The following is a 16,404-nucleotide window of genomic DNA, read 5'->3' on the forward strand; positions in this document are numbered from 1 at the left end:
ACATTATTCTTTCAGAGTGATAAATGGAAAGTATGTCCAAGCGGACATACAAGTCATTTGACGTTAGAAACTCGGAGTGATATCACTATGACTGTAAAACAAGTTTTAAACCCTCTATTTCTAGTCAGTTCGGCGTTCGGTCTAGGTATTTGTTTTCAAGAGAAATGGTATTTACATATATTCTACAATATATCATTTTGGATCGGTTATTGTTATCTAGTGTATTACACAGTTACTGCATTAGAAATAGAAGAAGTCTTCTACGATATATTCTCCATGAGTAATCTAGGATGTAGCATTGTCGCTTGCGCCGCATCAATTATCTTAAGCGTATATAACTCTAAGGTACAGATAATCATACTAATCGTTGGAGATAATGTTTTATACCACCTTAAGATCTGTTATTTCCAAATAATTTGCGATTCTTGTTATTTTAGTACGCATATATTAACCCCTTGCACTGAAATAACGCGTCCAACTCGTCACAAGCTTTTCATGTCAAAATATGCAATGACGAGTCGCATTCGTCGGGAATTTTTAAGTAATAAAACATTTTATTTAACAAGAATATTAGCGATTTCATAAATTTGTCTGTACGCGTCTATTGATATTTTACATTATAATTTTTCCAAAATTGCAGTAAAAAAGGTTAAATAATTCTCAATTCTAATGCATTACCTATCTTTTGCACACATTACCGGAAAACGGAAACATATCTCAGATTTGATCTAATGTTGTTCAGAGATTTTGGACATTTTTGGAGAGACTTGCTGCCGTAGACTACACGTTGGCAGAGTTGGGCACTCCAAAAACGCACAAAGCATTGCGCGCATATGTAAAGGGCATGATAATTGTATGGTTAATGTGTAGTCTTATTGGGAATACACTTGACATAAAATGGTGGGAACAGATGCTGAACAGTCGTTGGTACATAATCATACCGTTCGTTTTGAATCATGTGTATCACGTTAATATGATTGTGGATGTGCTATTTTTGACTCTGTTGTGGTTCGTATATTATTCAAATCCATTTATTTATGGTCGTATATAATCGTACATAAACTACTAAGGGAAAATCCCCGATATATAAAATCAAAAAAGGCAGCATAAATTATACACTTGACTTTTTTAATTAATTTTACTTTGCGAAGGTATATCGGCACGAGATTTGACGAAGTAAACGAGCACATGAGATGTCTAATACAAGAGAAACAAATATTGAGACATACAGGGAGAAAATCTGCGTCGGTCGTTCGCCAACACGTGACGTGTGCTGACAATTACAAGCACGTGCTCTGGACCTCAATGTAAATTGGTTCACAAATGTGTTTGAATAGTTCAATGATTTAATCTAACGGAAAACGTACATTTAAAATTAGATATAAAGTTTTGATTTTTAATATAATAGTTTTTTTTTTTTAGAAATTTAATAGAGTTTTCTCATATATGTTTGTCGTATCGACAAATATTTATTTATCGGTAGGCATCTGCATTTAGAATTGTGCCAGATAGCTCGCCAATTGAACGCACTCTTTGGAACGCAAATGACTTTGGAAATGATAGGCTATCTAACGACTGTATCAAGAATATTTTCGTTTGAAGTTCTACATGTATTAGCACTAGATAACAAAAGGTGGACGACAATAAATTGGCTTGCCATTCAATTTTGGACTTCATTCTTTCTGATCAAGGTGTTTTATTTTAATTATACTTGCGAAACTACTAGCGCTAAGGTAAATATATTTTGAAGTTTAAGTAAGTTTTACGTGAGAAAAAATATGTATTCTATATGTATATATATATACATTTATATAAAATTAATCTTAGGCTAAGAAAATACAGGAAATAATTAATCACATGACAAACTCTTTTCTACGTGCTGATATTCGTGATGAGGTAAAATTTACTTTTTTTTATATTTATATAAAAAAGACAAACTGAAAATTTATATTTTATAAATATTTTAAAATAACGGTTTTGTATGTGTGGTAGATTCACCAATTTATATTACAAGTAATATTTCATCCGGTAAAGTTCACTGGATTGGGTTTTTTTGATTTTGGCTATTACTTTTTGCAAAGAGTAGGTTTTCATTATTAGATATTCTATATTTTTATATTACATTACATTTTTTATAAATGTAATTATTTACATGTTCTTTAAAATGTGGTTTGAATTAATTTCACTTATCCTTATAAATCTCATAAAATGTGTTTGCTCCCCTCGTATATAATTTATTCTATTTTCTTGCAGTTTATTACGCGTGTTGTAACATTCACAATCTTCATGGCGCAAAGTATGAATAGCAGAAAATAATTTATCAAATGATGTTGATGTTTGCAACACAATCAAATCTACTTCCATGTTATAAAAAAAAAGATAACATAATAAACGACTATGTTGTTTGTAAAATAAATATTTGTATACTTTTAACTTTTTAGAAAAAACACATCGCAAAAAAAATATATTGAACATTTTTCCTAGAGTATATATATAATATTACTTTTTCCTTCCGTGTTTTTAGATTTTTTTTATACTTACAATTTGTTTGTGAATGTGATTTTAGAGGGAAGAGAAAAGAAAAAGAATTCATTAGACTCTGAAAGTTTCAAGACAATTTTTATTATAATAATAAAAAAATCTAATTTTTATTACAATAAAAATAATTTTTATTCATTTTTATTGTAAAAAAATGACACGTACATGTAAACATATACATAAAAGACAATAAATATATCTACATAAACTTTGACTTGATTATAAAATTTGACAAAACAAAAACGGTTAAAAAAAAAGGACGAAGAAATGAACTTTACTCGTTCAAAGCAAGCGTCGAATATCTAGGTGCTTCGCTTAGATAGACAGCTTCTGCGTATGTTGGCGGTGGGTCTTCCCACGACAATGCGTACGCATCCTTCGCCCGTCTTTTCTCGTCTAAAATTCGTATAATAATCACAGCCACTCCTATCAGCAACATGATGCATCCAATCACCACCAAACCGACGCCCATCGTTACATCGTTTGCTCGTACATAGTACAATTTCTCTCTGTTTCTATTTCTCCAAATAATATCGGCAAGTTGACTGTCAATATTCTCTGGCGTCGCTTCTTTCGCTCGGTCAAGCGTCACAAATCGCGGTCCATTATTCAGTGCGGTTTCTACAAAGGAACTCTTTCTCTTCGCATCAGTCTCATCCTCCTCCTTCGAAGCCGGCTTCAACATGGAATCCGTGCGAAAGCTATTTGATATTTGCGACTCGCGTTCGTTGTCGCGACCTATTCTCGCGATTTTGTCCCAAATACCCTTACTTTTGGAATAATTGACAGATCGATCTTCTTCAGCTAAATGATTATTTACTCGCGTGTTCGATATTTCTCGGCCAGTCGCCGAGGCTCCGGAATAATCCAACAGAGACTGCGTGGATGATTCGTCCTCCAGAAGAAACGATTATAAAAATTACACCGACAAATAATTTCTAGACACATTTAAATTTATCAGAATTTTTACCTTTGTGTTCTTATCGATCACGCGTTGCCGCGTAGAAACTACAGTACTAAGATCGTTTTCATTGCGTTCCGTAGATTCTATGTCCGAATTAACTGTTGAATTTGTCTGTGAAAGAATAAAGGAATTCAAATACAGCGATATGTCACGTAACTTATAAAGTGTGCGGGGTCCGTTATTCCGTATAACTTAAACTTCTTTGCTAGAGTGTGAACAACACGAGAGGAGAACTTAAGATATGCTGATGGTCTGAGGGGTTATTTTGATTTTTGAATTACGCGACCTTAGAGTTACTTGGCTCTGTACTTCTTATCGAGTCGATAAGATTAATTTAAGAGACTGAACGCGTGAGTCAGATATTATCGCTGATGAGCGCGTGTCAATCATATATATCATCAACGAAATGTACTATTTCCAAATATAATCACAAAGCTTTGAATGAAAGCAAATATTTTTATGTTTTAATAATCAATCTTTTTCTCTTTGATTAATTCGATGGAAAATTAATTAGTTATTACTTTTCTATTCAAAAATTGCGTGTTCTTCGCGATATAATCTACTGAGTTTTTAAGTTATAGATTATTACTGTATCTCAAGATTTTTCACACATTTATTTAATTGTTTACCGCGCTGCGAAATAGATTGTTCGCAAGCGAGGCGCCACGGTCATTCGAACCGATCGTTGCGAAGATGACATGTTCGTACAGAAACGTAAACATATGTTATGCGCACACTCTCATATACGTACATACACACACACACACACACACGCACACATACATGTATATCCAAAGAACAACACACGTTTACATATGACAACAAAAGGAAAAATATGAAACTCTACCGTTTAAAACGGTTACGGATAAAGCATGTATGTATGTATGTATCTATGTATTTATACAAATATAATTAATATGAATGTAATTAATTAAATTCTGCGTACCTCGGCGTAATGGCTAGTCGCTTCTAACATTCGTTGTTGCAAAGTACTAACGCCTGACTGTATAATGACAATACCAATGGCGTTCCAGGTGATCAACTGCACCACAATAACTATTTTCGAAGCCCATCTGTCCGTTGCCGAGGTGACAGGCATTACGACGAATATAAACACATCGACGGATTAGGAGGATTAAAGTAATGTCAAGGCGCGCGACACCTTCGCACTCTCTTACTGCGCCTTGTCTCGTGTTACTCGAACGACATTTTTATCGTTGATAAGTACTACAGCTCAAAATTGCTGTTGTTGACAATCACCGGTAGTGAGTTATATCTATGAGACAAATGTCTGATACGGAAGAAAAACCATATCAGAAGTATGTACAATTCACAATCGCACACATAAAAACTGAATATACCTCAGAATAATATAAATTACGTGAAGTTGCAAAGCTACTGGTTTTTTTTTTTTTTTTTTTTTTACAATACGAACAGTTTCAGTAAAACAGAATTTCGCACATTATTGTTTTAGTTTTAATAAAACAGAATTTCTTACATATTTTTACATCGCGTCGGGACACTCGAAAAATCTATAAAGTTAATTAGTAATATGTGTATCTTATATTTTACTCGACAGAGAGATAAAGAAATTAGATAAAAAAAAAAAAAAAAAACAGAATTACTTATATAAAATTATTTTAACGCTTTAATTTACACAACCGTGTGATACGTACGAGCAATCATCAACCGGCTTCACCGCGTAACGTACGCAACTGTATATTGTCACAATACGCGATACGTGAGTTACAGCTAGGTTGTAGCACCAGCGTATGAGTCACTTCCTCGCACTGTCCTTCTCCGCACGTTCCTCCATTACCTTGTACGTGCCTCCCCCGTTGTCCGGAGTGCTGTCGTGTACTTTTTCTTATAATATTCGGTCTGCAAACCGGAAAACATTACATGCACATACGGGAATACTTCCTTCCCGCAGCTTTTAGAGTGCGTGAAAAGATTTTACGGGGACAAGGTCCCCCCGTGCGCATGCGTGAAAAGATATGCAACGTATGTGTATATATACATTGCATACTTGTTCAAATGATAATTAAGTACACACTGTGCATTGCTATTCAGCAAACATGTGTTGGAGCCCATACAAATAACGAACGCTTTATTACTGATGTCGCAAATAAGGTGAAAGGTAACAATAGAAAAGTTTTGTATATCTATAACAAATGTTATTGTATTGGAAATAAAGAAAACCAATGAATACAAAATATTTTTCAAGGACTGTTAAAAATCTCGCTATCTCTCATCAACGGTGACAATTGCCTTTTGTGAATTTTTGAAATTAAAAACGTGAGATATTCACATTCACGATCTCCTGGTTTTCTACGCGTACGGTTTAGCGAGAGCGGTAACGAAAGGGCGGGAAAGTTTTTTGATTACATATAAACTGTATGTAAAATAAATTATTAGCTATTGACATGTAACAAAACTGTTACTTTTTGAAACAAGAGCCTGAAACTTTAGGTTTACGGCAGCGATAACTTATACCGGAACCGGCTCAAAGTCCAACAATAGGATTTTTAATAAAACGTTTATTCATTATAAACCAAAATGTTGAAGTCTTGTAGTTGAACCTTACCGATTCTGATAGAAACAAACGGCCCGCAATAATCAGGTTCGAAGAAACCGCCAGCAATATTTTACTTTCCAGTCACTAGACGACGGAGACGCTGTTTAATCTCCATTACAGCATAAAAATGATCGACGAGCAATCCTCCTGTGATGATAGAGATCGTGTTCCAAAATTTTCACTGCCGGCAGAGAAAATTGTATAATATATAAAGGTACCTTTTCATACAGCAGCACACGCTGCGACAGCAAAAAAAGAAAACGTCATGTGACTCAAATTTTCTAGGACTGCTTCCGCTAAGTATATTTGCTGCTCTTACCCAACTCTCATTCGATTCCATTCTTTGTTGTTGATGGAATTATATTTGATATAATTATATTTGATATTGTTGATGGAGTTATTGCATAAGTATCAACAATAAAATTTTCCCGGTTTGCTGCTTTTTGTTCGTTTGAACTTCGCAGAGAATGTCATCGAGTGAGGGTTAGGTAAGAGCAGCAAATATACCTAGCGGAAGCGGTCCTAGAAAATTTGAGTCACGTGACATTTTGCTGTCGCAACGTGCTGCTGTATGAAAAGATACCTTAAGGCGATTTTTGACGATATCGCATGGTACATGTACCAAAGTGTACCAAACTATAGTTCGAGTGACTTCAAATTATAGTTTGATACACTTGGGCTGCGGTCCGTTTCATGCTTAATCGCGCATTTATCTATAGTATATGTCACGTATACTATAGATAAATGTGCGCTTAAGCATGAAACGGACCGCAGCCTTGGTATATGTACCGTACGATCGCCAAAAATCGCCTATACGTGACGTGAATTATAGGATTGTTTGGTACTGACAAATAATTTTGGAACACAGTCGAAAAGAAAAAATCTGTCTTTTTGAGACTGTATCAGCTGTTTTTATGTGACAATCGGAAGATAACAAGTTGATGTGAACTGGTATAGCTACAATGGTTACTGTACAAAATATTGGCGTACAACTCACGAGACCGATAAAAGAATTAGCAGAGTGGAATTTTCCCTTTTCACAAGTACGGCCGCGCTACCATTTTCAGTGATAACATAATATACGAACATCCTTATAATTGTTCCAGACTCTGGAGAGGTATTGCTCATTGTTCAATACAACACACAATCACAGCTTCGGAGAAGCCGGGCTTGTTTTACAGAACTCTACTGCCGTGTACGCGCACAGAGTCGATTCTCTGCGGCATAAAATCGAATATTTCAGAAGTATATTCGAGAATTATGAGTAAGCGGATTTTTTATATTACTTTATATAATATAGACTGTGAATTATAGAATAATGAAGTGCAATTTATATTATTTGCAGACACGAAGAAGAGACGCAGTGTTCGTCTAAGAAAAAGGAAAGAAAAGTCAACACGTGTTTTCAAGAATTTAAAAATATCAACTTTTCAAATGAGATGGAAAAGAATATCGATATAAGGACTATTGATATTAAGAAGAATCACATGATGCAAAATACAGTTAAATCAAAGTGCTATCGCTTCACTCAGTTAGAAAAAAGTAGCATGCAGAATGTTTCCATTGATATGTACGATGTGAATGGAGAAGTCATTGGTAAAAAATATGACTTTCGGTAAGTCATCTCAGTAAATGTAATTCTTTTCAATATATCAATAGATTCAATATATCAATAGATCCTACAGAAGTAAAAACAAAATGATGATAATACTTGTAGATGTAATCAGAACATAAGTATGGATGGTATATTGATCGACGAGTTCGCTCCTCAAGGTACACACGATTGGTCGTAAAAATGTTTCTTTTCTTACAATGTTTTTCTAATTTATATCTGTTGTATTATCTCTGTTTCAGATTTTTGTACAGATGATGACGTTGCTTTCAATAAATTCTCGTTGCTCAGATCGTCAAATTCACACGACACAGAATCCTTGGAATCCTCATGGAATACGTCAACAACCGATTCTAATGTACAAGAGAATGAAAGTGCTCGTGAAACTTTTGACCAAACCGAACAAATGAATAATGACGGTTCTTTAGAAGAAGAAGTTACCGAAAATACATCTCTTTCATCGAATCAACAAACCTCGTCCTTATCCGAAAAAAGCGACAGAACGGTCGTCGAAACGCCAATTACACCAAGCGATTGCCAAGAAACAACTTTTGTCAGTAGCATGAACTTGTCTCGCGATACGAGTTCGCCAATACCAAATATCGACAGCAGCACCTCGAATAACAACGATTCGGACGCCAGATATTCGGATGATCTTGGCAGTCCGTTAGATAGTCCGTTAGATAGACGTCAATCGATAGATTCAAAAGAGAAGCGGTATTTCTAATTTTTTCATTAACATAATGTAATATATGTGTTGTATCAGATTTTCGAAATCAATGATATTGTTTTAGGACTTTACCGGCGGACGAATCGGAAAAGTTACTTACCAGCTCTGTACTAACTACACCTCGTAGTAATGATACGAAAAACAAACTGCGACTGCGAAATTCCACTTCAAGATCGGTGCATATCATTTTTAATATATATATAACATCTTTTTTTTTTGTGTTGCTATAATAAAATATCACTAATATATTACTAATATCTTTTTTTTTTTTTTTACTTATAGTCTAAGAGAAAACTAAGCGAGAAAGAACTAAGGAGACTAAGAACTCCTAGAAAAAAACGTAGTAGCGCGATAAAAATGACGCCCAAGCGATTATTGGAGGAATCATGTTCCTCGCCAAAAAGTAAGTGCGTTATAGTCGGTTTGCAAAAGAACATCCGACATCAACTTTTTTATTTGCTAATTAATCTTCTTTTTTTCAGGAAGATTAAACATGCTCGAGAAAAGTTTGAGCGCTTGCGTAAAAAGTATACAGGAGTATTATGCTCAGCAATACGAAGACGTAACGAACGAGACGACAGATCTCTTGGGATTTCGATTACGCGAAGATATCGATGATGATGCCGCGAATATCGACGGCAACGTTATGACGATATCGAACGACGACGAAATGTCAGAAATTCACGTTGCGAGTCCTGTTCAAATGTCGCCTTCGCACAGAAGTCCTTCTTCTGATATTTGGCTTCCAACGGACTATTTAGTATCGGTGAGTTGATGAGCGACAAAATAATACGAAAAAAAAAAAAACAGTGTCGCTTGTAAAATCTAACACGGATTGTGATTGTCTCAGGAAAGTGTCGACAAGTGGCACGAGTCGATACAGCCTAAACTGCACGAGGCCGAGCGAAGATCGACGTTTTGCATTCGCGATTACGCGTCGCGAATTATGAACGTTTTAAAGGCGGACGGTCAGCAAAAAATCAATTTTGATAGTGTCGTACAGAAGGAAAGCAGTTACGAAGTGGCCAGATATTTTTTGGCATCGTTGGATTTGGTTAGATATAAATTTGTAAAAATCTGAATCGCGTGATCCTTGTACTTTCTAATCAAGTCTTAATTCTCACACAGGCTTCGAGACAGAATGTGGATATAATCAAAGACACCAATCTCGAGCACAATATAGAAATTGTTTTTCGTGGAGAAAATAAAGAGTGTCTTGCCGACGATCAAACGACGACTTCGCACGATCAAACGTTTCGGCAAATTCATTAGGTGCAAGGAAGAAAACTCTAGTACAAAATATGTAATATATTATATTAAGGAAATTAATATAAATATATTGTACTGTGATATTACACACAAACATACGAATGCAATATTTTTTAACAAGAGGGTACACTTTGTATTTTGAATTAAATATTTTTCTATATAAAATAGATCTACGTGTTTTTTCTTTGTATTCAGAGAAGAGAGAGTGAGAGAGACACTGATAAATTTATATATATTTATAAAACTTAATAGAGGAGAATAGAAATAAATAAATAAAATATCAAATATATAATCAAATGTATAATCATTATAATATTTAATTAATAAGTACAATATCACTACAGAGTAATGTTATATTATTCTGAAATATCTACTTAAAATTTAACAGAGTTTGTCTCATCAGATTGTATTCCGATTTAATTAATCGAGCGACTTTTCTATCCTTTTCCCTCTTTTCTGTTTTCAGAATAAATCTTCCTCAACAATGCGTTACAGGAAAGGAAAAACGTTCTATCGCGACGGATCTTTTTTCACAATTGAGAACGGAACGCGTCACATTGTCACGACGCTTGTCGTCTATTATCATTAAATGCGATCGTACAGCATCGAACGAAACACGACACAGAAGCGCGTACTTATTCACAAACGCGCGACTCGTCCGCGCACACCATGAAACGATGCGCGTTCCATTCGTGCGATGTGTGACAATTGACTCTTCGCGGTGCGATACACACGGAGAAATGCTCACGCATGCGTCCCACCGGAACCGGAGTGGACGACACGATACCGGCTCACGGCTTATATTAGTTTACATTAGAATAGGCGGATCGCAAACACCGTGCACTTTCGTTAACGCATCTATCTCTCTCTCTCTCTTTCTCTCGCGACTTTTTTTCCCTACGCAAAAGAGCTAAATATCCTGTGCGTCGCGTCTCGAAGTGTGAAATTAAACGTTATAACGCAAACTGTAAGTTTTTCCATCGGCAAAACGTTCCGGAGATACATATTATAGTGTTTAAAAACATTGCTCGGAAAATTTCAAATGTAATATCTTAGTGATATTAAAGAAGAAACAAGTGCGGGAGACAAAAAACGTAAAAAAAAAAAGTGCGACGAACGCGAGGAAACGTAGAAAATGTGCGTTATAGAAGTTTAATATGTAGATTTAATTTTATTACGACCAATCGGATGACGCAGATATAATACGCTTCTCTTTCTTTTTCTCTCTCTCTCTCTCTCTCTCTCTCTCTCTCTCTCTCTCTCTCAGAAGACAGAGATGTTCAATTGAAATAGTTTGTGTCCTGTTGAGGCGCCGCGCATCTTCATGCCAATATAGATATCGCAACGTTACCGTTTACATGTATATATCCGAGACAATGTCAATTATATTACCGTCATTTAAGGATTTGGCGTAACTAGCGCAATCAACTAAATTAAAGATACACACAAATAATTTCAATAAGGTGGTTTAAAAAACTTGAGATGTTTTAGTTTTCGCGGTTTATGATTTCAGATTTTTGCAACATATAATATATTTTACTACTGGATTCTCATTCTCCATTTTTTTAATTAATCCAATTTTTTTACACGACGTAGTCCGATTCTTTGTGAGATAAGCGTAATTTATTTTATTACGGACACGACTTTTTCGCAGGAACAGAACTACATACGCCAGTATGAACAGCAAGAGCGCGTTACTAGTGCAACGTTGGATGCTTCAACCGCGCGTATTGCTAATTCTCATTTTGCTTCAATTTATCATACACTTTTTCACATTCGTCTATCTGTACAAATACGTGACGAACATAGAGAACGATCTGCGTGCGGTGAGAGGCCGGTATTCCGAAACCATTGCGATTCCGCGACGAAGACGCAGCAGCGCGTTGCCGACCGCCGAGGATAACGCCGTTTCCGATTTATCTAGTAGAGTACGTAAGAGTTTAATATCACGCACAATATCGAGAAAAAGATTTTTCAACAAATAATGAATTCTAAAAAAAAATCGGCGCAAAAAAACGTTTATATATGTATTTTACAGATTCGGGAAGATAAAGATTTGCAAGGTACCAAGAAAGTAACCGCCTCCCCTATGGTATCCGGCTCCGCGTCCTCGTCAACGGCGGTCGGGGGTCAAGATTGGATCTGGTTTAACGCCGACACGCGAATACAAGTCGGTCGTGATTCTCTCTCTCGTCAAGTTTCATACAAATGATAAAAAAACTCGCGCGCGTTTATGATATATATATATATGAAATACAAAGTAAAAACGTTGTAACAAGCATTCGATATATTCTAAGTCTGCGCGTTTCAGTTCGACGCGATTGAGAATTTCTGCCGCTCTTCCGCCAAATATTGCCCGCCCGGTGCGCCCGGAGAACCGGGCGAGCCGGGCCTGCCGGGTATTCCGGGGATGGTGGGTCCAAAGGGACCCCCCGGACAACCGGGTGTCAGGGGACCCAAAGGCGATATCGGTCCGCCGGGATTCGACGGTAGGGACGGCGTTCCAGGTGAGCCCGGTTTGGACGGCATTCCCGGTAGAAGCGGTCTGGACGGTGCACCCGGCATCAACGGCAAGCCGGGTATAAACGGCATGCCCGGAATACCTGGGAGAAACGGAACCGATGGTACGTGACACGTGCCGAACACACGACACGATTACACGTATTGCTTATTAAATGATACTTTGCATCAATTAGGAAGATCCGGTGAGAGGGGTCCTCAAGGACCACCAGGACCTCGCGGTATGTAAATACATCTCTCATGTCAGAGAACGTTTCATTTGTTCAATAAATATTTTATGACCCAGGAGAACAAGGTCCACCCGGTCATCCAGGATTGCCGGGAAGGGACGGCAAACCGGGTATACAGACTTGGGGCTTCAAAGACTCGCATGATATTTTGATACCCCCATCTATTTTGGGTAAGAACTCGTGGGATTTCACTAAGTCCGTTCGCGCAAGTCACTGAAAATCAAAAGTCAAAAGTCTTCACTCGCTACAAAATCATCAAAAACTGTGACCTTAGTAATTAATTTCGTAATTAACATCATCGCGATTTGATTGTCCGTCAAGATGTTTATTGAAAAAGTCCTACGAGTGTGTTTTGAAGAACGGATATTTCAGGGATTACAGATGAAGCTACATCGTCGAATACGAGCGTAATCACCGTGCTAGAGGGTAGCAGCTTACGACTGAGATGCGCCGCGAGCGGAAAACCGCATCCCGTTGTACAGTGGTCGAAGTCCGACGGTTTCGCGATACCGATGGGCAATTGGCACGGTAACACATTCGCATTTTTCTAAATTCGCACCACACCAACGAACAATCAAATAGGGAGTGTGACGAATCAGTCGTGATATTGTGAATCTTACCGTTTCTAGCGAACTCCATTACTAGTCATACGTTTAATATCAGTGTAGTAAATCGGGGACACATGGGCGACTACGTTTGCAACGCCAACAATGGCATAGGCCCACCAGCGGTCAGGAAGTTCACGCTTCACGTCAGATGTAAGCGCATGTTATAATTACGATGTACAAAAGAATCTTACAACACAATTCTTTTGTCTATATACACATGACTTCTTTTTCTATTATATATCTGTTTTTATATTATATCGTAATTTTTATTTAAAAACCAAGTTTTTAAAAATCTATTGTATTTATTTATGAAAAATCTCTCGTGTAATAAAGCACACTTTTCTCTCTCTCTCTCTCTCTCTCTCTCTCTCTCTCTCTCTCTCTCTCTTTTTTTTTTTCTTCTAAGGTTTTCGGTTTCATTAAAATAATAAATTCCGAAAAAAGAGGAGAGAAAGTGGTGAGAGAGGATTTGTGTGTTAATTACACGTAAGCAGATAAAATTACTGAAAATTATATTTCGCAGTTTCGCCGTTTATTCGCATACGTAACCACATCGTTGCCGTGAAGAACCAAAATTCGGCATTGCTGGAATGCGAGGTGGAAGCCTTTCCCGAGCCAGTAGTGCACTGGGAACGCAATGACGGTCGTCGTTTGAAAGCGTCGGATAGATATAAAATAGAGATTTACGATAAACGCGATTATTACAAGGTATATTTTGTTTATGTAAGAGCGTGTTTATAAAAAATCGCGCGTTTATACGTCGTGTTATGTGATTTGTTTTCGTCGATCAGTTAGTTTTTTACAATGTGTTATCTTTGCGCGAGTGCGCAAAATTTGCATATATGTAAGTTTAGTTTTTTATAATGTGTTAGTTTTTCCACGAGTATTTTCGTAGTTTGTATGTGTAGATGTACGTTAGCAGTGTGTGTGCATACAATTTTTTTTCGCTATTCGCGTCAGTAACAAATTTAAAACAAATTTCATGATCGCACGACATTGTTTGTAAAAAGTTCAAGATGAGATTGAGAATCGCAAGGGTGACTTCGACGGATCACGGGTCTTATCAGTGCGTGGTGAAAAACGACGTTGATGTTACAAGGGGATACTTCGTAGTAAACGGTTCGTTTTTAATTGTTAATTTTTATTATGGAACATTGCGCGATGTATCGTTAAAGATTTGTCAAGTAATAATAATAATTATGTTGCGTCGTTAGACGATGTAAAAGACACGGAAAAACAAAAGTTGGGAAAAGAGCAGTACATCACTTTCGGCCATCCGATGCCCTCGAGCGTCGATCAGGAACAAGAAGTGTGCAGTCCTTGCACGTACGCGAACTTGGACCACGTGCGCGTTAAATCCCTGCGCGGTTACGACGCCACGTGGCAACCGTCACGTATAGAGGCCGGTACGTCTAATCTTTTCTAAATGATGTGCAATTTTGAATGAAAATCAATGATTACGTTATCAAGAAACTGATGAGAGAGAGAAAACTATAACGAAAGCATCTCGAGAGTTTTGTTTTAAATTAATTTTGCGATAAATAAATTTACAACTTATTTCTATTTATCGGAAATGAATCTTTACTTTAAGAAACTTAAATAAAGCGAGAGACGCGTGGTAATGATCGAGAAGTACCGAGTCACGATATTACGGAAGTTCGCGTAATTAACGAGAACGGGCACCACTTGCTGAATCAAGTGCCTATAACGTCGCTGCTGGAAAATCGAACTTTTTGCACGTCGAACTCTCCGCGGAGAAAACTCGAAAACGTTAATAATCGATGGTCGGGCTAATTCGCAGAGGGTCTGATAGAAGCCGTCGGCAAGCCTGTGTTGAAAGGGAGCATGAACGACACTTACGGAAGTTGGATGTACGACGCGTCATTCCGTCACGATATCCTGTCCGACAGACTTTGGGTCACGCGCAACACGAACACGTCCTACATCTACGAGTACAAATCGAAAGATCACTTCAAGAACGAGACGGCACGCGAGATCAGATTGCCGTGTCCTTTTCAGGTTAATAGCTTATGAAAATAGCGAGGCGAATATCACGGTTACGCACAAAGCTTATAAAAAATTTTATCTATCGACATTACAATATTTTTCATACGGGTGCAGATGCAAAAAAAGTGATATTTTTTTTTTTTATACAGGGCAACGGACACATAGTTTACAACAACTCGTTTTTTTACAATCCCAAAGATCGTCCGACGGTCTTCCGATTCGATCTCAATTCGTTCTCGAATCACGGCTGTAACTGTTCGCTTAACTCAATGCCTCCTAATTGCGAGGTGCAGCTTCCGGATTTGAAAGTCAATACTCCGAACTTCCTGTACAAGCACAACTTCACTTACGTGGATTTCAACGTGGACGAAAACGGTAAGGGAGTAGATTTCAGAGAGAAAGAAGAGAGAAAAAGAAAGAGTGAGAAGAAGAATAGTTTTGTATTTTTTGTTTCTTCTTGAATATATATAGAAAGATGCGAGTTTTTGCATAGGTATGTGGGTTATTTACGGATTGTCGGAATCCAACAATACGGCGGTGATAAAAATGGATCCCGTGAAGATGACCATTCAGCACGGATGGAACATCAGTATCGATCATCATAGATTCGGGGAGATGTTCATCGCCGGAGGCGTGCTTTACGCAATACACAGTGTCAGCGAGGAAACCATGAAAATACGGTAAAGCGAGAGACAACATGTAGAATCTGTGTTCTTGACTTTATTCAATACGGAACACAGAAACATATTTGAGAAAATGTTTCGTTTTTTTGTTGTATCTACACAAATTCAATTGCTCAACTTGTAGATTCGCCTTCGATCTCTACAAGAACTCCATGCTGGATGTGAATTTGTCATTCACGAATCCGTATCATAAAACCACGGCGGTCAGTTACAATCATAAAACCAAGGTACGTGTTCGTTCACGGCGACGCCTTTCGCCATGTAGATTTTGTTGGTTTTCGCGCGCGTTTTCACTTTGCCTCTCTTGTTTCGTTTTGCTTCCAGGAGCTCTACACGTGGAACAAGGGCAACCAATTAGCTTATCCCGTAAAATATCGCGACGATGTGGTAGGAGGCAAGTGAAAGAGGCTCTGTCGTTGCACTATATCTATATACAGCTGTGTGTGCGATGAAACCGCGTGTATTTATTGCTATCAGCTATCAAGCATCATGGGAACAACTTGAGCACTTTAAGTTTACTTACGAGATAAAGAATTTTTTTTAATGTGCTATACATGTTTTTTTATAAACTATTTTGAACCGATCTTATACGTAGTGTACTATAATATTTTCTTGCGCGAAAGTGGCATAAATAAAAAAAATCAACCGTATGCAAATTTGAGAGT

At 37.2% G+C, this 16,404-nt stretch overlaps 4 protein-coding genes across 7 annotated transcripts; 3 read left to right on the forward strand and 1 right to left on the reverse strand.

The window, feature by feature from the left end:
- Window positions 1-87: 87 nt before the first annotated feature.
- On the forward strand, window positions 88-2,373 carry LOC109856208. Its single transcript, XM_020431227.1, has 7 exons — window positions 88-145; window positions 233-345; window positions 743-1,008; window positions 1,152-1,307; window positions 1,484-1,733; window positions 1,828-1,896; window positions 2,254-2,373. Exons 1-7 carry the CDS (start codon window positions 88-90, stop codon window positions 2,314-2,316), a joined length of 975 nt encoding a protein of 324 aa, XP_020286816.1. The 3' UTR covers window positions 2,317-2,373.
- A 363-nt stretch (window positions 2,374-2,736) lies between these two features.
- Window positions 2,737-5,501, reverse strand: LOC109856192. 3 transcript variants are annotated; one of them, XM_020431200.1, is made up of 5 exons: window positions 5,179-5,501; window positions 5,001-5,034; window positions 4,449-4,793; window positions 3,509-3,613; window positions 2,737-3,433 (listed from the first exon to the last, which is right to left on the reverse strand). In XM_020431200.1, the coding sequence occupies exons 3-5, from the start codon at window positions 4,599-4,601 to the stop codon at window positions 2,813-2,815; spliced, it is 879 nt and encodes a 292-aa protein (XP_020286789.1). In that variant the 5' UTR covers window positions 4,602-4,793; window positions 5,001-5,034; window positions 5,179-5,501; the 3' UTR covers window positions 2,737-2,812. The 3 variants fall into 3 exon arrangements, with proteins under 3 accessions (XP_020286789.1, XP_020286790.1, XP_020286788.1); XM_020431201.1 differs by lacking the exon at window positions 5,001-5,034 and having other exon boundaries at window positions 5,322-5,501; XM_020431199.1 differs by lacking the exon at window positions 5,001-5,034.
- A 1,384-nt stretch (window positions 5,502-6,885) lies between these two features.
- Window positions 6,886-9,790, forward strand: LOC109856196 (probable serine/threonine-protein kinase ndrD). The gene is made up of 10 exons (XM_020431207.1): window positions 6,886-7,123; window positions 7,187-7,344; window positions 7,426-7,695; window positions 7,798-7,853; window positions 7,935-8,409; window positions 8,487-8,598; window positions 8,705-8,825; window positions 8,905-9,188; window positions 9,273-9,476; window positions 9,551-9,790. Exons 1-10 carry the CDS (start codon window positions 7,043-7,045, stop codon window positions 9,692-9,694), a joined length of 1,905 nt encoding a protein of 634 aa, XP_020286796.1. The 5' UTR covers window positions 6,886-7,042; the 3' UTR covers window positions 9,695-9,790.
- A 639-nt stretch (window positions 9,791-10,429) lies between these two features.
- On the forward strand, window positions 10,430-16,394 carry LOC109856225 (gliomedin-like). 2 transcript variants are annotated; one of them, XM_020431248.1, is made up of 16 exons: window positions 10,430-10,828; window positions 11,346-11,619; window positions 11,730-11,861; window positions 12,003-12,315; window positions 12,388-12,432; window positions 12,498-12,611; window positions 12,814-12,969; window positions 13,071-13,199; window positions 13,573-13,757; window positions 14,060-14,168; window positions 14,264-14,455; window positions 14,851-15,068; window positions 15,206-15,431; window positions 15,550-15,736; window positions 15,864-15,966; window positions 16,064-16,394. In XM_020431248.1, coding segments are annotated over exons 1-16 (2,463 nt in total). In that variant the 5' UTR covers window positions 10,430-10,826; the 3' UTR covers window positions 16,142-16,394. The 2 variants fall into 2 exon arrangements, with proteins under 2 accessions (XP_020286837.1, XP_020286839.1); XM_020431250.1 differs by having other exon boundaries at window positions 11,352-11,619.
- The last annotated feature ends 10 nt before the right edge of the window (window positions 16,395-16,404 follow it).

This window comes from Pseudomyrmex gracilis, unplaced genomic scaffold (assembly GCF_002006095.1).
Source record: "Pseudomyrmex gracilis isolate BER0280 unplaced genomic scaffold, ASM200609v1 scaffold_110, whole genome shotgun sequence".
NCBI lineage: Eukaryota > Metazoa > Arthropoda > Insecta > Hymenoptera > Formicidae > Pseudomyrmex > Pseudomyrmex gracilis.

Coding starts and splice junctions, on each gene's coding strand:
- LOC109856208 (XM_020431227.1), top strand. CDS start 88: ATGACTGTAAAACAAGTTTTAAACCCTCTATTTCTAGTCAGTTCGGCG. Junction 146..232: donor CAGTTCGGCGTTCGGTCTAG/GTATTTGTTTTC, acceptor TGTATTACACAG/TTACTGCATTAGAAATAGAA. Junction 1,308..1,483: donor CACGTGCTCTGGACCTCAAT/GTAAATTGGTTC, acceptor ATTTATCGGTAG/GCATCTGCATTTAGAATTGT.
- LOC109856192 (XM_020431201.1), bottom strand. CDS start 4,601: ATGCCTGTCACCTCGGCAACGGACAGATGGGCTTCGAAAATAGTTATT. Junction 3,614..4,448: donor CGACTAGCCATTACGCCGAG/GTACGCAGAATT, acceptor ATTCTTTCACAG/ACAAATTCAACAGTTAATTC. Junction 3,434..3,508: donor TGATCGATAAGAACACAAAG/GTAAAAATTCTG, acceptor TTTCTTCTGGAG/GACGAATCATCCACGCAGTC.
- LOC109856196 (XM_020431207.1), top strand. CDS start 7,043: ATGGTTACTGTACAAAATATTGGCGTACAACTCACGAGACCGATAAAA. Junction 8,599..8,704: donor GAAATTCCACTTCAAGATCG/GTGCATATCATT, acceptor TTTTACTTATAG/TCTAAGAGAAAACTAAGCGA. Junction 8,826..8,904: donor ATCATGTTCCTCGCCAAAAA/GTAAGTGCGTTA, acceptor TCTTTTTTTCAG/GAAGATTAAACATGCTCGAG.
- LOC109856225 (XM_020431248.1), top strand. Junction 11,620..11,729: donor TTTCCGATTTATCTAGTAGA/GTACGTAAGAGT, acceptor TGTATTTTACAG/ATTCGGGAAGATAAAGATTT. Junction 13,200..13,572: donor GTTCACGCTTCACGTCAGAT/GTAAGCGCATGT, acceptor TATATTTCGCAG/TTTCGCCGTTTATTCGCATA.